Raw genomic sequence first — 23,920 nt, forward strand, 5'->3', positions numbered from 1 at the left:
CACTGAAAGCATTATGGTATTATGAAAGTACTACACTTTGAATCCTATTTTTGTATTGACTTCCAGTTAATAACGTAAGTTATTACTGAACACTAATGTGAGAAAACAGCATTTATCTCTGGCGCCACATCTTTCTCAGCTGCCACAGAGTAGGACAAAGAAGGCGGAAAGGTCTGAGGAGAAACAAGAGGGAAGAAGAGACTGACGATGCAGCTGTGACCAGAGCACAGGTGGCACTGCCCCTGAGTCAGGCTTGAGTCGTCTGTTCCTCTCCACGCAGGTAGAAGGAGGTAAGAAGAAAGACAACACAGATGAAGCCTTGACCACATGCCAACCACTACCTCACATACACGATGTTCCTCCTTAATCCTCAAGTTGATTCCAAGAGTTAGTAGGTATTTTCCTCACTTTACAGATAACTGGAGCTCAAGGAGGTAAAGGCATGGTGCCCAAGAGTACACAGGGCAAGTGGGAAGTCAGGATTGCAAAGCCCCTGCTTGTGATGGGGCAGGGTACACAGATGGAGATGACAGCACCAGCCTGCTGAACACCACTCTTCCCATCCAGCTCCTTTCTTTCCTCCCACTTTCCAGGCTATGCCACAGGGGTTTCCTTGCCAAATATTTATTCATAGTTAAGAAGAGGATTCTGAACATACTTGGCCATGAAAATATGCCCTAACAATGAAGAATCTAGCCTCTAATAATTTTTTTAATATATCCTGAACACATGGCCTCCATTCTAAATGGTGCTGCATTCAAACCCCAAGCAGTGGGTTAAAGTGTGGTGAGTAGCGTGAGTAGTTCTTTCCTGCTTTTTCACAGAATAAGATATAACACTTAGTCTAACTGATTTAAACTCAAAGCCAGAGCCATATTTTGTTCATAGACCTAAGGCACACCAGGTCAGGGTGGGGTTCCCAGAAGCTAATTCTATAGAGTCTGCCTTTCGCACAGAAGCAGCTCCACTGCCACAGCATGCTGGGTTCTGGCGTCCAGTCCAGATGTGAGGCACAGCAGAGAGGACAACAGTGTAGGGATCACAAATATATGGGGCTGATGTCCTTTAGCCAGGCTTTACGAGGCAGTGGCCTACTCCTGGCCCAGTTGCTAATGGTCTCTAGGAGGCCTGAGGTCTTGGACAAACTTCATTCATTTCCTTTGCTCATTCACTAAGAGGGGAGAGTCAAAACCTCTCAGAGAGGTAGGAAATGAATTCACCAGCTGTTCTGTGGCACAGAGAACTCTGGACTCCTGCGGGGTTCTGGGACCCAGCGTACCTTTTCATAGTTGGAGTATCCCCCCATGACAGCTGGGTCCACGATGCCACTGAGCAGCATGGAGAGGGGGTGCACAGACAGCGACCGGTCCCAGGCATGCTGCTGAACACAGTTGCTGATCCTCTCATTGGTCAGCTCCATGGTTTCTATGGCGTTTTCCAGGGGGCTGATTTCTTCCTGAGTGACAGAGGACATGGGAGAATGACACTGTGTGAGCTCTGCGATGAAGATGGAAGAATGTTTAACTACATCTCCCACAACAGCTATAAAATATCCACAAATAGAAGAGTGAAGTTGTGATTGTCAATGCTATGTTTACCAGGGCAACACATTTTTGGTGTTGATTTGATGCAAAATAAGCTACTGAAAATCTCCTTAATAGGGGTGGGGAACCTTTTTTCTACCAAGGGCCACTTGGATGTTTAAAACATCATTTGCAGGCCGGCACCATGGCTCACTAGGCTAATCCTCTGCCTATGGCGCCGGCACCCCGGTTTCTAGTCCCAGTCGGGTCACCGGATTCTGTCCCAGTCGCTCTTCTTCCTGTCCAGCTCTCTGCTGTGGCCTGGGAGTGCAGTGGAGGATGGCCCAAGTCTTGGGCCCTGCACCCGCATGGGAGACCAGGAGAAGCACCTGGCTCCTGGCTTCGAATCATTGCAGTGTGCCGGCTGCAGTGGCCATTGCGGGGGTGAACCAACGGAAAAGGAAGACCTTTCTCTCTCTCTCTCTCACTGTCCACTCTGTCCAAAAAAAAAAAAAAAATCATTTGCAGAATAAACACAATTTTCAACTTAAACATTAACCTGCTATAGATTTGTTAATTTTGAGTTTGGCCTATAGTTGCCTTGGCAAGGCCAAATCAAATGATTTAGCAGGCCTGATATAGCCTGTGGACTGGACGTTCCCCATGCCAAATGATGACTTAAAAAATCAGAGCTATGTTCATGATTAATCCTGTGACAAGTGTCTACAGAAAATTTGAGAAAAAAAAAATAATGGGAGTCGCAGCAAGGACTATTTCTGAGACAGAGCTTCTTGGAGATCTTTGAAAAGATCAGTGATGATAGAATAGCAGGATATGGGATCTGAGACATATCTGTATCACCAAAAATGCCCACTGGCAAAGTGTCTGATGCCCCCTCTCTGAGCAAAAGGCAAGTGACCCAGGAAACCATATGTTTATGCCACATGTAAGAATTCTGGGTGAAAATGACGTAAGATGTGACATGAATTCAGAGGGAGTACCTCCTATGGAAATGTGTTTGAAATCAGGTTTCAAGAAAAACCAGCCCCTGCTGTGGTATATCAGGTAAAGCCACCGCCTTCAGTGCCAGCATCCCATATGGGCGCTGGTTTGAGTCCTGGCTGCTCCACTTCTGATCCAGCTCTCTGCTATGGCCTGGGAAAGCAGTTTAAGATGGCCCAAGTCCTTGAGCCCCTGCACCCATGTGGGAGACCTGGAAGAAGCTCCTGGTTACCGGCTCTTGGCTTTGGATTGGCGCAGCTCCAGCCGTTGTGGCCAACTGGAGAGTGAAACAGTGGATGGAAGACCTCTCTTTCTCTCACTGTAACTCTGACTTTCAAGTAAGTAAATAGATCTTTAAAAAGAAACAAAAAAGGCCCCTTTTTCATTTTGCCCCTCATCAGCTGGAAGGACCTCCCATTCTAGTCTTGATTTCAAAGTTCTCTGCCCAGAAAGCACATCCATACATGATGAAAAATGATTTAGCACTAGTGATAAGGGATATAAAAAAAAACTTCAGACTCATTCAAGAAGTAGATCATGAACACCTAATTCATACTAAGTACCATATTATGCATCACAGTTACAAAAGTGATTGAGTACACAATCACGCCTCAGCACCTGTGGAGGATTGGTTTTAGGACCCCCTGCAGATACCAAAATCTATGATGTTCAAATCCCTTCAATAAAATGGTAGAGTATTTGTGTGCAACCCACACACATCTTCCCACATACATCATCTCTGGATAATATATAATACCTGGTGCAATTTAAATGCTATGTAAATGCTATGCCATTTAGGGGATAATGACAAGGAAAAATGTCTGAATGTGTTCAGCACAGATGCAACCTTCTTAGGCTTGCCTACAGAGCACTGATCCATCTTTGAATGGGGAACCTGTGGCTGCAGAGGGCAGACACTAATTCATGGCAGGGAGGAGCCTATGTTTTCAGTGGGGTCTCAAGAGCCGTAAACATGGGAGATATAGTATGGTGGGGGCAAGTGAAGGGCACCAACAGCATCCAGTTATCCTGCATGACCCAGAAAAGGCTCTGGGGAGAAGGTGGTGCCTCAACAGGATCTTGACAGGATTGAAGTAGGTTCATGAGTCGGAAGAGGACATTTCAGGTGCGAAAATGACCCAGTGGCACAGAGGACTGGGATGGCAAGGAACAAGCATCTAGTTCCTGAAGATTCTCTAGGAGATGAAGTGGAAGAGCCAAGTCCCAAAGGCTGGTACATGTGTGCAAAGAAGTCTTAAGCCCTGGAAGGCCTTTAGCATGGAGAGGGTGGGTTTACAGAATGGAATGCATACTCTGGGGAGTAAGGAAAAGGGGCCTGAGAAGGCCAAGGCCAGGAGGCCAATCAGGAGGCTCATTCGTGTACCTGTACCAGAGATGAATGAGTGACCAGAAATAGGGCAGCAGGAGAACTAAAAATGAAACAGACAGAATAAATACGAAAAAGGTAAATTGAAAGATTTTGGGAGAGATGAAGAAGGAGGAGGCTCAGGTGCCTGGTGATGTGATTAGCTGAGAATCAAGAGAGAAAATGCTCTGGGATAGGAGCTGTGGTTGACAGGAAACTGCAAAGAGGCATTCCAGAAATGTTTGAGGGCACTGGTAGGATCCTGGGGGAGACAACACTCCTCTGGCCATCAAAGAGTCCATTCACTGTGAGTAACCTTTAGGGTTGCTGTTGTGATACCAGTTTGACAAAGGGGCTCTATTCCACAAGCAGGCCTTTGATTTCTCTGTTGAAAAGTGAAGTTGGCCAGAGAAGGCTGGCCAAACTGGTGCTAACTGTAGGGGGAGATTAACAAAGACCGTTATTATATCTGGAGATGGCAAGTTGTTTTTTTTTTTTTTTTTCCTTCTGAGTTCCCATCTGAAATGACTCACTGTTGAAATCTGTTTGACTTCGAACCACTTGAGAATCCCAGGAAAGGTATATGCAGTTGTATAGGTGGTGCGTTCAATCCACATGGTCTGGTGGCAGGAAGGAAAACAACAAACATTGGTCAGTTCGCAGGCAAAACAGCAAAACTCCGTGGTTAAGTGAGATTCCATCTCAAATGCATCCTAGTGAATGCGCCCCCTCTTCTCACAAAATTGAAGGATTCTGGGATGTCTGAGGCTGAACAGGATCATCCACTTGGGCTCTCCTACCCCACCAACTGAAACTCGGGTCCAGAGAAGTGTGACTTGCTGAAGGTCAGGTCAACAGCAGGCCTGGGAACACAGCTGGCTTCTAGATGCTCAGAGTAAGGTTTTCCACTAATAGCTGCTGTCCAGCTAATTAGAGGCTGAGACCTCCTTCCTGGGGGGTGATATTACTTCTGTAGTGGATGCTGGCTAGGTGGAAGACCTTTGGTTTGGAATGGGGTGGACTTACAGCAAATTCATTGTCCGGGTCCTTTTCTCCTTTCCAGAATGGCCGGGAATATCTGAATTGCTGAACTTCATTGGCTCTGTAGTAGCTGGGAAATGGCATAGCAACAATGCTGTATTTTCTCTTAGAACATGTACTCCTTGGTCTTGCTTCAAATGGGACATAGTCTGAGCAGTATCCACTAAGCTCTCTCTCAACCAACAGGGTGTCCACACCAGACTTGAGGTTATGCACAGTCTAAGTTGTATTTCACATCTTACTTTGAATTTATTTCACAGCTCACAGACTATAAACACCCACGTATAAGGTCTCATTTGTACAGTTGTACAACAGTCTATCGGACACATTACTATTCCAGCTTCTCAAAACAAGGGATCTTGCCCTTCCCTGCTTTTCCCTGCTGGGAACCAGCCACTCCTCAGTAACTTTTCTGAGTGGAAATAAGAGTGAGGGGGTTGGACATGCAGGAGTGAAATTCCTGATTTTCCAAGCCTAAAAACAAGGCCACAGTGTTCCTTTGAATTGCCGTTCTCTTATCTTACACTCAAAATAGAGTGGACAATAGTAGGTCTTCCAAAGTATACATGAATTCAAGTCTTTGGTTTTGATATACTCCAAATGAAGTGTGTGAGACATTATTATTGTGACTGCTATTATTTTAAGGACCACTTACTTTAAGATCTGCTCTGGAACTGGTTTATCCTTGTAGTTGGGAGGCAGGCTCATCACTGGCTTCACAGTGAAGCATTGCATGTCTGAGGAACTCATTAAGGAATGGAAAGGGAAAGGCTGGTCTGGGAAGGCATTTGTCCTGCTTTACAGCCAGAAATGGCATTGGCACCAATCATGCCTGTCACTCAAATGCCAGAACTGCACTGAAAATAGGATTCCTTGATGTATCTCTCCCTGAATTGGCTTTCTAAGTGATTAGCCTCAAGGCACTTCCTGTGGTCAGACACCTGGCAAACAGCCTTGCCACAGGAAAACAGGCATCAATGAGATGCCAGGAAATGGGTGGTTTGAAATGGTTTTCAATAGCTTCTTTTGGGCAAGCATCGTTCTGAAATAGCCAGACTCCAAAGCCCACGCAGTAAGAGCTGCTTTTATCTTGGGGACCATCTGTTTATCGAGTAGCATGGCTGGGCGCTGCCCCAGGTGTTGTGAACATGTCATCTCTAATTACACAACAGTTCCACTAAAGTGGATATTATTATCCTCCTTTTACACATGAAGAATCTGAGGATGAGAGGTTAAAATCCAAGATCACACAACTGGGAAGTGAAGCAGCCTTCAGAATCAGCTCATGCATAAGAGCTGTTTCTCTGATCTTAGGATCTGGCCTTAGAAATAGCTGCTGTCAGAAGCAGTCCACACAGCAGATTCACAGAATGACAATCGCTTTAAGTAACACTGTGATCTCAGAATCAGCCCTTAAGGCTTCCTAGTCTGGCTGAAAAGCCCATGAGAAAATTTCGGGCATGGAAAGCCAAGACACTGTGGCAAAAATGTTCTACACGAAGGATCTCTGTGAGTGAGACCCCAGCAGAAAGAAGTGGCCATCAAAGAAGGATGTACTTTTCTCTAAAGGGAGGAGAGAATTCCCACTTTGCTTATGGTCTTGTCCATATACTGGCCAAGTTTGTGAACTCGAAAGGCTTCCATAGCCTAGGCAGCTCATGTCAAGAGTCGGGTGGCATCCCATATGGGTGCCGGGTTCTAGTGTCGGTTGTTCCTCTTCTAGTCTAGCTCTCTGTTGTGGCCCGGGAGGGCAGTGGAGGATGGCCCAAGTGCTTGGGCTCCTGCACCTGCATGGGAGACCAGGAAGAAGCACCTGGCTCCTGGCTTCGGATCAGCACAGTGCCGGCTGTGGCAGCCATTTGGGGGGTAAATCAACAGAAGGAAGACCTTTCTCTCTGTCTATAACTCTACCTGTCAAATGAAAAAAAAAGAGTCTTGGGTGGTCACTGACGTCGTACTTAAGAGTGTTAATTGTTAAATTAACAATAGGAGTCACTATGTACTAACTCCCCATGCAGGACCTCTGTCCTCAATGAGGTGTATTATGAGAGTTAACTGTAAAACTAGTTCTCAAACAGTTTTGTGTGTGTGTGCAAATTGTTGAAATCCTTACTTAGTATAGAGTTGGTTGAAAGTTAATTGAGGGCAGATACAGTGGGAAGAATCGCTATATTCTGAAATTTGTATTCCTCAAAAAATAAATTAAAAAAAAAAAAAAACAGAAAGAAATAGCTGCCCTCAGGCCATAATGGATAAAGCTGCTGCCAGTAATGCTGGCTTCCCATATGAGTGCCAGTTCATGTCCTGGCTGCTCCACTTTCAATTCAGCTCCCAGCTAATGGCCTGGGAAAAGCCATGGAAGATGGTCCAAGTGCTTGGGCCTCTGCTACCCATAAGGGAGACCTGGAAGAAGCTCCTGCCTCCTGGCTTCAGCCTGGCTTAATCCTGGCTGTTGTGGCCATCTGGGGAGTGAGCCAGCAGATGGAAGATCTCTCTTTCTTTATAACTCTGCCTTTCAAATAAATAAATAAAATTAAAAAAAAAAAAAAACTAGCACTGGGGGGCTGGTGCTGTGGCATAGCAGGTAAAGCCACTTGCCTGCAGTGCCAGCATCCCATATGGGCACCAGTTCGAATCCTGACTGCTCCACTTCTGATCCAGCTCTCTGCTGTGGCCTGGGAAAGCAGTAGAGGATAGCCCAAGTCCTTGGGCCCCTGCACCCTTGTGGGAGACCCAGAGGACACTCCTGGCTTCAGATCGGCACAGTTCTGGCCATTGCAGCTAGCTGGAAAGTAAACCAGTAGATGGAAGACCTCTCTCTCTCTCTCTCTCTCTCTCTCTCTCTGCCTCTCCTTCTCTCTGTGTAACTGACTTTCAAATAAATAAATATTTAAAAAAAAGGACTTCAAAAAAAGAAAATAGCTGCCCTCCTGCACTCCCTACCAGTGCAGACACTATTTTAAAATCTGTAACAGAATTCATGATTCAGAACAGAAGTCTATGTTCTCAAGCTCCCTAGTTTGGTTATAAAGGATAAAAAAAGCAGGTACTTGCTAAGTGGTTCATATGCCCCATGCTACCTCAGAGTACCTGGATTCAAATTTGCCTCTGGCTCCTGACTCCAGACTCCCACTAAATGGGTGCACCCTGAGATGCAGCAGGCGATGGCTGAAGTAGTTATGTCCTCACCATCCATTTGGGAGGGAGATCTGGACTGAGTTCCTAGCTTCTGATGTGAGCCTCAGCCCAGTCCTGGCTGTTGCAGGCATTTGGAGAGTTAGCCAATAGAAGAAAGCCCTGTCTCTCTATCAAATAAACAATAAAAACATAAAAATATTTATCCTTTCACGTTCGACTTATTAGCTTTCCCCTTTAATTACTAAGGATATTAGGGTCCCTGAGATATACAGAGAATGGGAAAGTGACTCAGAATCATCAAATGGCTGTTCTGCGGACACAGGACCTCCGAGTATCTGCCTGCAGAGGAGTTGCAGCCCTTCGCTTCTCTGGCCCAGCTGGGGCTGTGCCACATGAAAGAGCCTCTGGGACACCTCCCTCATGGCAAGGATGCACTGCTTTGGGGAGGACTTGATGTCTTCCCCAGGGGGCGTGGTACTTGTCATCTTCTCAGCATTGGGAAACTGGGTCAGCAGTCTCAGGCTGAAGTCTTCTCGCCTCTCATACTCCTTCCCCCGGTAGATGAAGATCTTATTCTGTAGGACAGAGACAGCAAGGAAAATCGGTAAACATGAAGAGTAAGGGGCCGTGGGAGTCTGAGTATTAGGGAGACCACAGTTCAACCCACCATCAAGTGGCCACCGACTACCTATTATATGCTGCTTTGGTTTGGATTTGATTTGAGCATGTAGTTCATGTGTGGGCATGTCCTCAACTGAGGTGGCATTGGGAGCTGGTAGCACCTTTAAGAGGCAGTCTCAATGGGAGTAATTAGGTCACTGGCCTTCAGAAGGAATTGATGCAGCTCTCCTGGGTCCCTGAGCAGTTCTCAAGAGAGGGATGTTACAAAAGAGCAGCCTGGTCCCTTTTCCCCACCCCTTTCTGGCTTCCTGTTGCACTATGCCATCTCTCCCTCCTCCACACCTGTCAGTGTGATGCCATATACCATAAGACCCTCACCAGAGCTGAGCTGATACATGTGCATGTCCTTGAACCTCCAGAACTGGGAACTAAATAAATTTTCTTTAAAAAGTAGCTATAGTTATAGTTGTATTTTCTGTTATAGTAACAGAAAACAGACTAACACACTTGTCCAACAGCCATCATATCTGACAAGAGCTTGGGGTTCACTTGAGGAAGTTACAGACATAAAACAACTCTTAGCACAATGCTTCTTACAGTGTGGCCCAAGGACCACAGTCAGTCTGTAAACAGTCTGCATGGATCTGTCAGCAAATAAGACGCTTTCGTCCTGATGTGAATCTACCACAGCACTAGGCATGTTGTTTAACGTAGCTGGCATTCTTCACAGCAACACATTCTCAATGGCGGAAGGAAGAGTACAGGAATTCATAATCAGGTGGAATCTCCTTAAGTAGCTCATTAGGATCCAGTAACAGTTTGTGGAGCAGCACTTTACACGGCAGTGCCTCAGAGAACACCATGGCAGTGATCACACACCGATACCACTTCTGAGCTGGCAGACAACAGAGAACAAGAAAAACTCACAGCAGGCCCCAGTCACTCCTGCGTCTCATGGAACAAACTGCATTAAATACTGTTTTCTCCCTTCTCAATGGCAGATTTGTTCTCTTTAATATAATTGGATATTTTCCCCAAAGAAATTCCCCAGGCCTCAGGCTCGGAAGTCATTTCTCTCAGGGTTGCTGCCCGTGCAAGTGCATACATAACTGAGTTTTAAAGGTTTCTTCTTATCTGATTGTCACCTCAGATGAGTAATTTACAGTGGCAGCCCACAGATGATTCATTTTTTAACCAAAGCTTCGGCCCATGTTGTCTTGCAAAATGTCTTTGAAAGTCTCTTATCCATTCATACAACAAATATTTATTGAACAAACAGTAGACATGCTAGACATTAGGGACACAGTGGTGACCTTCCTCCCACAAAGCTTTTCTTCTAATGGAGGGAAGAAGAAATAGACAAGTAAACAAATAAGTATATATGGTAACTTCAGACAATACAAGTAGTGCAGGCTGAACAATGAATGCTGGCAGTAAACACTGCTAGATAGTTTGGAATAGATGATAACATTTTTCCAGTCACGGCAAGGATCTCTTTGAGTGGCTCATACACTACAAAACTGTATCACCCGTGAATTCAGGACTGTGTAGGAAAAGGAGTCAGAGTATAAAAAAGCACTAGTCATATGACACAGACAATAACCATAAAGGGAATAAGAGAAACTGAAGGTCACGAAGAATTAACTCTGCTGTAAAGATGAATTCAAGGAAGATACGGGCCTTGGCTGGACCTAGATGATGAACAGGGTAAAGTGGGGTGGTAAGGAGATGAGGAAAGGACAACCAGGCATGCAAGTGAAAAGAAGGGTGAGCCTAGGGACAGAAAGTGCAGCGTTCAGGAAGAAGCAGCGTGCCTGGGCTGGTGGAAGGAGCCAGAATATGGAGGGTCTTGAAAGGGAGGCAGAGGTTTCAAAGACTTGGATCATCTGCTGGAAGTTCTGGAAAGAGGAGGGAAACAAAAGGAAAGTAGTTTATAGACAATCAAATCTGACAGAGGAGCACATGTACACCTGCAGGCGCCGAGGACTGAGAGGGAGAGAAAAGGGGTGAATATTTTACCTGTAAGTTAAGATTCATCCTGGGACACCCGCACTCCATTATCAGAATACTCAAATTTGAGTCACAGCTCTGCTCCTAATTCTATCTCCCTGGTAATGTGCACCCTGGGAGTCAGCAGGGGATGGTTCAAGTACTTGGTTCCCTGCCACCCCCGTGGGAGATCTGGATTAACTTTCTGGCTCGTGGCTGTTGTAGGCACTTAGAGACTGAACCAGTGGACGGCAGCACTCTCAAAACATAGAAAGAGGGAGAAGAAGTAACAGGACTGAGTATCTATTCTTTGGTGTTTAGCAAAGAACAAAGGAGCCAGGGGAGCCAATGACAATTCAAAGATTACTGGTCTTGGAGCAGGAAGAACACTGGAGCTCTTGGCAGAGGAGGAGAGCTGGTTGGGCCGGGGCAAGAGCTTAATATAATTTTATATATTCTAGTTTGGTGAAATAGTCGATAATATGAAAGAGCTTACGTTTCATTATGCATAAAGGTTTTATATTTTAAGTACACTCTGACAACACATTAACATCTATAATCTATAGCTTATAAAGCAATCTTATATGCCATTTTTTAATTCTAAAAATATGGGTAGCCCTGTGATGTGAGCCTTATTTCTCTAGCTCATACATGAGATTTGGTGTTTATGTGATTTGGGCAAAATCACAGAATCACTCAGCAGGCAATTCAGTCTCCAATACTTTCAACTTGAAAGTCAGGGCCCACGTTTTGACTGAATCACTACTGTCTCCTAGTTCACTTTCATTATTTCATGTGACACAAGGGCATAGGCAACAAGTAGGGCAGGCATCATTCTCATCTTGACTCGTAGCAAAGCTAAGACTAGAACATGCTTTAAGACTACCTCCTAGACCTTCTCTTTTTTTATTGCATTCTTTTTCCCTAGGCCACCTCATTCACAACCATGGGCCTAACTCTGTGCCTATCTAAAACTCTGCTATGAGTTCCAGATCCAGAAATCAGATGGTTGTCTCACATCTTCGGGGTGCTCCAAATTCACATTGCTTATATCTAAAACCAAACTCCAACAAGCAATGTTCAAAGACCTTTGCAGTCTGATAGCCACAGACATCTGACCCTGTTCTGCTAAACCCCTCACTCACGCTTCTCCAACCTCATGCTTTGAAGCCTGCTGTTCTCACTGTCCAGGACTCTTGCTCACCTTCCTGACAGCTACAAGGTGCATTCTTTCACTGCTCTCAGGTTTCTCTCAAATGCCACCTTCTTATGGAAGTTTTTCTTATTCACTCTCCTTAAAATGGCAAGTCCACCCCCAGCATCTGTCTCTCTTCACCCTCACTGAATCCATCTCTCCATGAAACTTTCTGCTTTGGACTCTGCCCCTACAGCCATACTTCCTCAATGAAAGGATTAATTCTCTTTCCTGTGACCCAGTCTTTTCTCAATCCTGCTGTCTGAGTGAATGGCTCAGGTGCCCATCCAAGTATGCGTGCTAGAAACCTCGGGAAGAATTCTTGACACCTTCTTCCTCATCCACATGGTATATCAATCACCAAATCCTGATACGCCATCTCCACAATGAGAACCTCTCTACTCCAAAGCCACTACTACTCACCACCACCCAAAGCTCTCTAGTCCACCCTGTCACCTCCTTCCTCAACGTCTGCAATGGTCTCTTAGTGGCTAATGATCACCTCCCACTCATTCTCCATACCAAAGCTAGATGATGCTTTCTACACACAAAAACGTGCAATGAATGGCTCTCTACTGCTTCCAGGATACAGAAAAGACACTCTTCAATACCCAAAGCCCTGCACACTCTTCCCATAATTCCTGCCTCAGGCCCCAGCTGGTCCAGCTCCTTCTGTGCCCACCGCACTGGTTGTCTGTCATTTCTTGGCACTGCCATTCTCTCACCTGCTGTTTCTGCTGCCTAGAATGCTGTTCCCATCCTATTACCTCCTCAACTCCAGCTCACCTTTCGGAGGGTGACTGAAGGAGAATTTCCCAGGAAGTCTTTCCTAACTAGTTTCCAGAAAATTAAGGCATACTTTATTTACAGGAAAACGGACTCTTTTTTAGTATAAAATTCTATGAGCTTTGACAAGTGTAATGACGACCTCAATCAAGTTGCAGAATAGTCTCATCACCACCAGAATCTTCCCATAGCCTTCTGTAGCCTGTCCTTCCCATCACCCCCAGACAGGCACTGGTACATTTTCTGTCCCAGTGGGACATATTGCCTTGGCAAGACCGTCATATAAAGAAAACTGCAGTCTTTTATGTCTAACTTCTTTCCCCTGCAATAGCATATCTGAGATTCATCCATGCTGCTGTGTGTATCAGGAGCTCATTCCTTTTCCTTACTGAGTAGTATTCTACTAGATGGTTACACTAGAGTTTCTTTATTCTTTTACCAGTTAAAGGAAATCCAGTCTTTGTGATTATAAACATTCCTGTAAAGTATTTGTAAAAAGATAGGTTTTCATTTCACTTGAGTGATACTCTCCAGTTACAGGCTCACAGCAGAGGAGATCTTTATTGGTTACCGTTTCAATTTTACATTCAGGGTGGGCGTCTGGTCTAGCAGTTAAGACACTCACAACCCATACTGGGGTGCTTGAGTTTCATGTCCGCCTCCAGCTGTCACTGATGCAAACCCTGGGAGTGGTAACAGCTCAAAGTAATTGGGTCCTTGCCACCCACGTAGGAGACCTGGATTGAATTCTCAGTTCCTGGCTTTGGCCTCTGTCCAGCCCTGGCCACCTCAAGCATTTGGGGAGTGAACAAACAGATGGGAGCCCTCCCTCTCTTGTTCTCTAGTTATCAAATCAATTAACGAAAATTAAAAACATTTTTCTTTGTGAAAATGTTCACATTCCTTGTGTGCTTATCTAATATGTTCCCCACTAGGCTGAACAATCCATGAGGTAGGGACCATGTACGATTGCAAAGCCTCATGTGTGTGCCTGGCACAGAGTGGCCACTCAGTAAATACTTATTGAATGAACCACAAACTGCCTCCTCTGTTAGCGCTGTTAGGAATGCTTCCTTTGATTACTTTCCCTTTTTCATTAGAGGAAGGGAGACAGATAACACACATGTTTAAACAAAGCTCAGCTCTAAAAGAGGCTTCCCTTTGTAGGAAGTATGAGCTTCCGTTTTTTAAACTGTAAAAATACCACATTATAGATCATTTTGAGAAGAAAGACAAATGCTGCCTTTGTCACTATTGCAACAAAACCAGTATTAGTTTTGGGAAAACTCTTGTATTCTTCTTAGGATCCTTGTTTTCAAACTAGCTCTGGCTAGAAAGAAAATAAGCGACTAAACACATCACTCTACACTCTCCCCCAGCCTGACCGGCAGCAGCGGACCAGTGGAGGGGATGGTTCTGTTTTCGCTCTCTCATTCCACCTGGGGAAAGTCAGAGTACAAAAGATCTGCCAGAATACCAGTGGCTTCCGGGGGCGTGGGGTGAAGAGGCCACGCTCAGGAAGTGGTTTGCCTCCCGACCTCCCACAGTGTGAACACAGGTCGGCAGCTGCTTGCACACTGCTGCCCATCTGGAACAGAACAGAGTCTCTACCCCGCTTCAGAGGACACGGCCCGGTGCCCTGGGCCCACCCCAGGCTTCTTACCCGAAGGAAAGATGGAAAGCCCTGTCCGTAGTATCCCACAGCAAAGTATTCGGGCTGAGGTCTCATTGCCTTAATGATGTTCTCATAAAACGAGGCTCTTTTTTTCTGGAAAACAAAACAAGACATTACACTGGGAGGTTAGAAGGACACGGCTAGGGAAGGAAAAGATCAGACTATTTGCTTTGTTGTTTCCCACGTCACAGAGAAATGAAAGGTCTTTGGAAAGCATCTTCTGGGCTGGAGGGTTCTCCTGTGCTGGCTCGGAAGTGTAGGATGGGAGGTCCGGGAACGGGCCTGAGGCTGCGTGCACTCCCCTGTGAGCAGTGTGTGCATTCCCCTGGGTGGGAGGCCGGCAGGATGGCTTTCAGCAGTTTCTCAAAGGCAGTTCAGGAGGCCCGGAAGGTTAAGGAGCACTTTCTGGGACTCAGAGTGGAGACACATAAGAAAGAAGATAAAGAACTTCCACACTGGAACAAATGGTTTGGATTCAAGTCCTTAGCTCAACTGCCAAGTGTCCAGAACGTGGTGATGATGTTCTGTTTTAATATTTGCTCCATCCTCATCTTTAACTCTTTGCCAGCTCAGGCTCAGAGAGTTGGCCTCAAAGAAGGCAAAACAGTTAGACAGACCTAGGGGGCTTCGAAGGATGCTGCCCCCCGTAAGGTTGCCTCCATCACTCCTCTGTGCAGGTAAAGGTGTCAGAACAATGTTCCTGTTGATGGGAAAACGTATTAGACATTGCTAACATCTCAGTGTAATTCATTTTAGGAGATGAATAATAGATTTTTCATGTGTGATGACAGAGGCTGGTACAGTGCATCGGTTCATTTTTAACAAAGTAATCATGAAAAATAGCTCTTCAAATAAATTATCGCTCCATGACAATGAGTAGCCTGACCTCTTGTGATTCCTCTACCAAAAACTATCAAATGCAAGACTGTGTTTGCCTACCATGGAGCATTCAGAAGGCTACCACTGTTTTGTTTTTACTGTTTTTTTTTAAACAGCTGAACTACACTTACACCCAGGCTTAATACACACATGCTCAAGGAAACATAAAAGTTGAGCAATCCAACAACATGAGGGAGAAGAAAGGCAGCAAAGAGAATCAGGATCTGGCAGAAGCATTTTACAGCTTACTAAGATGTATGCAATGGAACTCTTGGAAAAATCAAATAAGCCTTAAAGATGAGTAATTCCTCCATTTAGCAGGGCCTTGAGCACCTTAGTACAAATAATTTCTGATGAGCAGATTTCTGGAATATTCGGCCTCTGGACTATGTTCAGAGTAAGAGGCAGAGTAAGTGAGATGAGCCAGGAATATGGAAGCTGCACAGAATACAAGTGGCACCAGGAGGGACACTGTTTGGAGATCAGGAGGGAAACGAAGGCAAGCTGCACCCGACACTGTTATCTAAGGCTCAGGATTCTGTCATGCCTCCACAGTGCTGAGCCATGCTAAGGAGGGTCAGTGATCAAAGCTTTTGCATCACATGCTCACCAGGAGATTGCCAAGGCCCTCGTAGTCAAACACTTTGCTCTCGTACGTCTCAGCCAGCTCTTTGCTCAGTTTGATGGCCTTCTCCCACATCTTTAAAAAAAAAAGGCAGGATTAAAAGTGGAGGACAGAGCAGTCACTGACCCAGCTGCACAGGCTCCGGAGAGGCACGAGCACTGAGGAGGCAGTCAGGTGGGCCGAATGCTTGAAGATCCCCTGAAGAAAGGCTTCGTCCCTTGGATCAACTAAACCTTTTTCCCATGACATCATACAGATACTGCAGGAGGAGTGCCCTTTCTCTGAAATGCTTGAGACCGGAAGTGTTGCAGGTTTTGGAGTTTGTTGGGTTTGAAATATCTGCATAGACTCTACTTGTTGAGCATCCCTAATTCAAAATGTTCCAATCCAAAACGTTAGGGCACCACGTGAGTTCTCAACAGCTTTGAATTTTGGAACACTTTGGATATCTTGGCTGCTTTGCCAGGAGGCATCTTCGTAATTCTGTTTGCAAGAACATGGAAAACACCATGTGTCTCTCCCCCAAACAAAGCAATATTGTGCTAAAAGGCAAAGCACTAATGACAATTGAAAGTAGAGAGCAAACATTTTCAAAGCGTAGGTTCTGAGAGTATGAGTGTCTTGTGGGGGCAAAAGGAAGTTGGTGGGAAACTGTGTTTCATGTGTGTTTGTGTGTGTGTGTGTGTGTGTGTAGGTGAGTTTTTTGAAAGATGGAAAAGAAGCTAATGGTACTGCTGTGTGGTATTCAGCAAAGTTTTTTCAAGAAGGATGCTGATTTGCTAGTTCTACCTAAACTCTCTACTTAATGAAAGAGTTTTAGGAAACACCAGAGCATTAATGACCATGGAAGTTACAGCACACAGCCAAGTGTCTGAAGTTAACATTCCACATAGAGACTACTCAGTGGTTTAATATTTCATGCAATGTATCCTAGATGGATCTCATTCACAACATAGCATCTGGTCATTTCTTGCTTCATTCTTGTCACAGCTATGTTCAGTTGTTTCTGGATGTACAAATTCTGTGCAGCCTACAAATAATTATAAAAATTAAATATTTTAAACCATCCTTTGCTAGATTTGCTCTCTATGGAACTTCACAGCCCGGATCACTGAAAAGATTCTGCATTGTGTCAAATGGAAATTATTTCAGATCAGCTAAGCATGCTGCAGGAAGCCAGTCACCAGCATCAATGGAGCTAACTGAAACACCCTACCACACTCCCTCCTTTCTTTGCAAATGCTAACTTATAGAACAAGTAGGCAGATTATTTTGTCCAGTGGCTCTTGAAGTTTGGTCTGTGGTCCCTAAACGTCCCCAAGATCCTTTCAGGGGATGCATGAGGTCAAAGCTCTCTAGTCTTTCACCCTCACTCTCTCATGAATACACAGTGGAGTTCTCCAGAGGCTACATGATGTGTATGTGTATACAATGGAACGGAAGTAGAAACAGATACGAGAATCCTGCTGCTTCCTATTAACCCAGATATGAAGGCGATTTGTTAAAATAATGCCACACATAGCATTAATTCTTTGACAAATACAGTAATTTTTCATAAATACATGTGACTTATGTTAACAGGTTATTGTTATTAAAAGAACAAACATATAGGTATTTAAAACTATTCTTCTTTAATTTCTAAGAGTACCAATCTTGATTGATACAACCCGTATCAACAAAAGCACTTTAGGTTCTTCAATAATTTTTAAAAGGGTAAAAAAGTCTGTGCAATCCACCTTTTTCTGGACCTCAACTTCTTCATTTCTAAGACAGAGAGATGATCTACCTTTAGGAAGATTAAATTAGGAAAAGAGTTGGAAAGCATCTAAAATAGTAACTGGTACTAAGTGGAGTATGGCAGCTTTTTTTTTTTATCACAATGACTATTTGTTTTATTTATTAGTAATTTAAGTAATAGGTTTTACTGACAAAACAAATATAGTGGCAGGAATTGGAGTGCATAGGAACTTTTCAGGCATCTGAAACTGGCTGAATCTGGATCTTTTTTTGTTTGGGTAACATAATGCATTCTTGTTTGTCTTCCCTAATCTCCTCCCCTCTCCCTGTCCTGTCCTTCTCTCTCTTTCTCTTTCCATTTTTAGTTTAAAAGGCCTTTGAGCTGGACGTAGTTTCTCCAGTTGACCTCAAATGCTGTGAACTCTTGGTCCAGTTCATATGCTTATTTTATCTTTTTGCCCCTGAAGGAATTCAGGTGTGACTTACAGCCTATGTAGGTGTGACCTGAGTATGTGTTGTGTGCCCTGAGTTCACCACCAGAATGCACAGAAACCAACAGTGCCAACTCCTGGCTTCCAGGAATATTTAGCAGGAGAAATTATTATTAAGGAGAATGGGGCTCTGGAATGCTCATTCTGTTCTTCATTAGAGTAAGTGTCCAAAAAAAAAATCTTTATTGTCTTTCATACCTGAATTTATTTATTCATTTTTCTTTAAAATGAATAAAAATATCAGAATCCAAAGACATACAAGGGAGAAGTAGAGAGATAAATCATGAGTCACTGTGGTCTAATAAAGAATCTTTCTGGTCTTTGTCCTGAATTCCAGGGAGGGAGCTTCTAAAATCCTTGGAATTACCCCAGTGATAAAAATGTCTTTGGTTACTACTGGTGACCACCCCCTAAGACCACACCTAAATCTATGGTAATGAAATTGCCCACGGTGGGCCCCTAGAGAGTCTTAGGCTAGGTGCTGGCCATGTCAGAAAGACCAACTGTGTAATTAGAGGGTTAGAGCTTTGAGCCACATAACGTCAGCCCGAACTCCAGGGAACAGGGCAGGGCTGGAGACTGAGCACAGACCAAGCACAATAGTCAATGACTCAATCATGTGTACATAATGAGGCTCCAATAAAAACTGCACACTGAGGCTGAGGTGAGCTTCCTGGTTGGCAAACATACCCATCTACTGGGAAGGTGATGTGCCCTGAACCCACAGCGAAGGACAGAAAAACCCTGTGTCTGGGATTCTTTCTAGTCCTTTCCCCATATACCTCTCCAATTGGCTGGTCTTGATTTGTTGCCCTTATAATAAAACTGTAGACATTAAGTACAGTTTATTATTGAGTTATGTTAGTTGTTCTAGCAAGTTATGAACCTGAACTTCCAAATTTACAGCCAGCTGGTTAGAAGTAGCGAGGGTCCAATGAGTTGTATTATGAGAGTTAACTGTAAAACTTGTTCTCAGTTTTGTTTGTGTGTGTGTGTGTGTATGTGTGCAAAATCTTGAAATCTTTACTTAGTATCGAGTTGGTCTTCTGTGTATAAAGTTAACTGAAAATGAATCTTAATGGAGAAGGGGACTGGAAATGGGAGAGGGAGGAGGAGGAGGAGTAGAGTGTGGGTGGGAGGGTGGGTATGGTGTGAAGGATCACTCTATTCTTCAAGTTGTACTTATAAAATTTGTATTCCTTAAGTAAAAGGTTCCTTTTGGGGAAAAAGAAGAAGTAGAGAGGGTCTGGGGACCCCAAAACTTGTGGCTGGTGACTGAGGTAAGTAAGGACAGTTGCTGGGGATGGTATCCTTAACCTGCCTAGTCTGCACAAACTTCAGGAGGTGAGCCTCAGAACTGCATTGCAACATCGCAATCATTTTCCTAGTTCCCCCAGGACACTAGCAAACAATCCAACACTCACCTTGCCTTTGTCAAAATATGATATGATTTCTTGATAGAGCTTCTCTTTAAGCTCTTGTTGGGTATAAACATAGTAACTGTCCCTCTGAAGCAAATGGGGTACACAGGGCTTGTCAGACCACTAAAAAGAAACATGAACAACAAAAAAGATTCATGCAACAAATATTCGGCAAATAAAAAATGCCTTGGAAAATATCTACATATATAGATAACTCATTAATATTGTATTTTTAAAATTTTTATTTATTTATTTATTTGACAGGTAGAGTTATAGACAGTGAGAGAGAGAGACAGAGAGAAAGGTCTTCCTTCCGTTGGTTCACTCCCCAAATGGCCGCCACGGCTGGCGCACTGCACCGATCCAAAGCCAGGAGCCAGGTGTCTCCTCCTGGTCTCCCATGTGGGTGCAGAGGCCCAAGCACTTGGGCCATCCTCCACTGCCCTCCTGGACCACAGCAGAGAGCTGGACTGGAAGAGGGGCAACCGGGACAGAATCCGGTGCCCCGACCGGGACTAGAATCTGGGGTGCCGGCACCGCAGGCAGAGGATTAGCCTAGTGAGCATGGCGCCAGCTGCACACAAGGTTTATATGCAGAAGACTTGAACACACTACGGAAGAGCACAAAAGCAGAGGTGAAAAAAAGGGAGCACCATGCATGCTTCTGGCTAAGAAAATGAATGAACTTGCAAATTCCTTCTAAATTAAGTTTTAAATGTTATGATTCCAAAATACATATGGAAAGAAAAACAAAAAGGAATAGGTAAGAAAATCTGAAAAGGAAGACCTTTCTGTCTCTCTCTCTCACTGTTCACTCTGCCTGTCAAAAAAAAAAAAATCAATGAGAAGTAACCACCAGATAATAAAACATATCAAAAAGAATTAGTAATTAAAACAGTATGGTGCTGCAACATGAACAGAGACCTTTATAAAAGCACATAAAAGTAGAAAGAGACTCCTCCACCAACATGGGGATTTAGTGCATGGTGAAGTAGGGATCTCACATCAACGGGGAAAATATGGACTATATGTAACACGTGGCATCTCTATTGAGCAGCTACCTGTGGTAAATGCCACATCCACACCTTATACCTTGTATCAGGATAGAAGAGTTCATGTTCTGATCAGCACAAATGAGAAACCTACAGATAACAGACACTGATGTTTCTTCCAGATCATCCTCTGGTGAAATCCACAGTCAGTGAGCCTAACCTATTAACTCGAAACATTAAGTTATTTAGTGCCTCAATCTTTTTTATTTTTATTTATTTATTTATTTATTTTGACAGGCAGAGTGGACAGTGAGAGAGAGAGACAGAGAGGAAGGTCTTCCTTTTCCGTTGGTTCAACCCCTAATGGCCGCTGTGGCCGGCGCACTGTGCTGATCTGAAGCCAGGAGCCAGGTGCTTATCCTGGTCTCCCATGGGGTGCAGGGCCCAAGCACTCGGGCCATCCTCCACTGCACTCCTGGGCCACAGCAGAGAGCTGGCCTGGAAGAGGGGCAACTGGGACAGAATCCGGCACCCTGACCGGGACTAGAACCCGGTGTGCCGGCGCCGCAAGGCGGAGGATTAGCCTAGTGAGCCGCGGCACCGGCTTAGTGCCTCAATCTTAACTGTGGACTGTGAATTTCCTTTGGGACATGGCCAAGCAGGGGAATTCTTGCTTTAACTGGTAACTTAGAAAAGTGTATGTATATCGCTTTGGTGTAAAACAAAAAAAAATTATTAAAAAAACTAAGTGCTGGAGATAAGAATGGAGGCCAAGAGATCTAATAGGAGGCATCTGTAGGGTTCAAGGTGAGAGGCACTTACGGCTTGCACAAGGGAGACAAAGAATAGTGAGTAGGTCAAAGGCAGAGGGTCCACAATTCCTGCTCATAGAGAACATCAAAGATGACTGCAAGCTAACTGTCTGATCAGCTGAGAAGATGTTGGAACAAGCTAGTGATAAGGTTAAGACAGTGGAGGTAGAGATGGAGTAGGAAGGGGCATAAGAATGGGAAATACAGGTTTCTGTTATTGACATGTTAAGCTTGAGTTGTCTATCATGTGGGAGAAAAGCTTTTCCATAGATTCCAAGATAGGGGAGAAGGTGAGGGCAAGAACTAATTCTTTGAGATTCATGATGTATAGCTATATTTTTGTCACAATAAAATCTTTAGGAAGAGAGTGAAAATAAGTAAGTACTTTGATGGTGCTCTATTCACTTGCAACCCATTTCTCTCTACTTTCACAAATCTTTTCATATACTAATCAATGCATTTTTATTTCTTTAAAGGAGTGTCAATTATCAGAAGACTGTTTTACTCTGCTTCCTAAGGATTTTTAAATAAATAACTTTTTCCCAACCTTGATCTGAAACTGTCATTTAGAAGTTATAAAAATATTCTTGGATAACAGGTTAGCCCTTGAATGAAGTTCTGCCTGTGACATTCTTGTAGCAGACAGAATTTAATGCAAAAGGTTAAAAAAATGCCCCGATCCATTTACCTGCAGGAGCTCAGCATGTAAGAGAAGGGTGTAGGCAGCTTCTGTGTAGTTCTCACAGTCCCGGTGCAAATCACGGAGCTTATACAAATACCTGGCAAGAAGGGGAGGAAGGAGGCATTACGTCACCCCAAAGTTGATCTAGCACTCAGCTCATTCCACCATCAGACCCCAGCCTGCTCCCCTGACTATGCCCTCTCATTTCTGGACAAGAACACTTTCTTTCTCTCAAGCAAAGTTGGTCGATTCTTCTGTTTAACCCATTGTGCTGCTTCTTGCCTCTGTGAGTCTCCTATTGCATCTGTTATGATTTTTACATTTTCTTTAAGGCAGCACTTTAAATCTTTTTTTTTTTTCTCTAGATCTTAGATCCCTCTGGGAAACTAGAAAAAGCCATGGAATCTCTCTCCCAAGAACACACATGCAGTTTACACATAAGTTTGTTCCACATGCAGGGACTCAGGGGCCGTGGCTCCTGGATAGGTGAATTCTCATGCCTGTCCCCGGAGCAGCCTCTCCTGACTCCCCTGCACCTTGACACAGTTCTGCCCATGCAGCGCTACATGTTGTCTTTTTTCTGCATCTGTCCAAAGAGTCTATACTTTTGCAGCAAACAGGATATTGTGCACTTTTAGGAGTCTCTCAAAGCAGCAAGCATGTTAATGGGATATAGTATTTGTTGAAGAAGTTAATCACAAAGCCATGACATAAATGCCAGAAAGCAGGAGGTTTCCATCAGCGTACCTTATGTAGATGTCCTCTCTCTTCTTTTCTTTATAAAAGTTCTGGAGAAAAAGGGTCACAAAATACCAAGGTAAATCAAGGGCTGATGTTGAGCTTGCCATGGGAAATGGCCCAAACACTGTAACCTTGTTTCAATAGTGTCACTTTTCTAAAGAGTTCATTGTCTTCCTTTAACCAACACCGCCACAAGAAAAGGAAGTGACAGGCTATAAAGAAGGTAAGTTGGAAAATGTTTTTAAGGACTGATGTAGACCCCCAGCTCATATTCAAGTGGCTAGACACACTATCATCTCAGGGAATCAGGGAGGTTCTTAGTTTCTTCTAAGCAGAGGGATGTGTAGCAACCTGAACCTCTGAGCTCTGCAGTCCCATTTAACATAACACCCAGGGAGAGCGAGCCCCTCGAGCTGTGCCGTCACAAGGACTGCATGTCCCGACTCTGTGCTTGATAACGTGATGTCTATCTGTTCCAACAATAAAACAGTCATACGTAAGGAAGACAGAAACAGGCTGAGGACGGCCTGCAGCAAAAGCGATGAGTCGAGAGCTTATGTCGCACTTTCCAAGCCTGTTTCCAAATTTATCCTCAAGGCCAGTGGCTGCTGTTATGTCAGTCCACAGCTGATTCAGCCCTTCCCATTCATCTCAGCAGGAGACACACACCACAAAGGTGACCCAGAGTGCCTCTGTGTCAGGGAGATTTCTAGAGCTCAGCTCTAAGGGCCGGGGTGGCCTGGCAGTGCCCTCTGGCCACGCCAGGGGCTTAGCACATACCAAAACATTAACAGTACAGCTCATGCGGTTCTCCTTGCTCTCGTCATGCATGATGATGGTTCTGTAGTCCAACAGATTCTCCAAGAGACTGCTGACCAGGAGGGCAAAGACTTCCCCAGAGCCGGAGAGGTATTTGTGTTTCCGGCAATGTTCCAAGAGCCTGGAGGGGTGGAAGCAGAGACAAGTGCTCACGTTTCATGCTGTCATCGCAGCGCCACTGGTGAGCAGGGACCCAGGACCTGGCAGCAGGCGGTGAAGACCCAGATGGCACAGGGTGTCAGTTAAGCTGACACACACCCTTCGTGGAGCCCCATCCTATCCACCACCTTAGGCTGTATCTCTTTGTTCAAATTCTATATTCTCTCAGGGCTTTTTGTAACTCCTACCGTCACTTAGTGTCCTGGCTTATGATGCTTTCTGAAGG

The 23,920-nt window shown here is 44.6% G+C and overlaps 1 protein-coding gene across 1 annotated transcript in view; it reads right to left on the bottom strand.

The window, feature by feature from the left end:
* The window catches only part of DOCK5 (dedicator of cytokinesis 5), a 220,988-nt gene that overhangs the window by 21,612 nt on the left and 175,456 nt on the right, over positions 1 to 23,920 (bottom strand). The window contains exons 35-45 of the mRNA XM_017338016.4: positions 23,497 to 23,656; positions 22,723 to 22,763; positions 21,982 to 22,072; positions 19,493 to 19,612; positions 15,826 to 15,915; positions 14,325 to 14,429; positions 8,504 to 8,645; positions 5,588 to 5,669; positions 4,918 to 5,002; positions 4,425 to 4,511; positions 1,280 to 1,456 (exon numbers count right to left, since the gene is read on the bottom strand). Of these exons, the coding sequence (XP_017193505.2) occupies positions 1,280 to 1,456; positions 4,425 to 4,511; positions 4,918 to 5,002; positions 5,588 to 5,669; positions 8,504 to 8,645; positions 14,325 to 14,429; positions 15,826 to 15,915; positions 19,493 to 19,612; positions 21,982 to 22,072; positions 22,723 to 22,763; positions 23,497 to 23,656 (1,180 nt within the window). The remainder of the gene's footprint in view (positions 1 to 1,279; positions 1,457 to 4,424; positions 4,512 to 4,917; positions 5,003 to 5,587; positions 5,670 to 8,503; positions 8,646 to 14,324; positions 14,430 to 15,825; positions 15,916 to 19,492; positions 19,613 to 21,981; positions 22,073 to 22,722; positions 22,764 to 23,496; positions 23,657 to 23,920) is intronic.

This window comes from Oryctolagus cuniculus, chromosome 2 (assembly GCF_051225735.1).
Source record: "Oryctolagus cuniculus isolate XC-2025 breed Fujian yellow rabbit chromosome 2, ASM5122573v1, whole genome shotgun sequence".
Lineage (NCBI taxonomy): Eukaryota > Metazoa > Chordata > Mammalia > Lagomorpha > Leporidae > Oryctolagus > Oryctolagus cuniculus.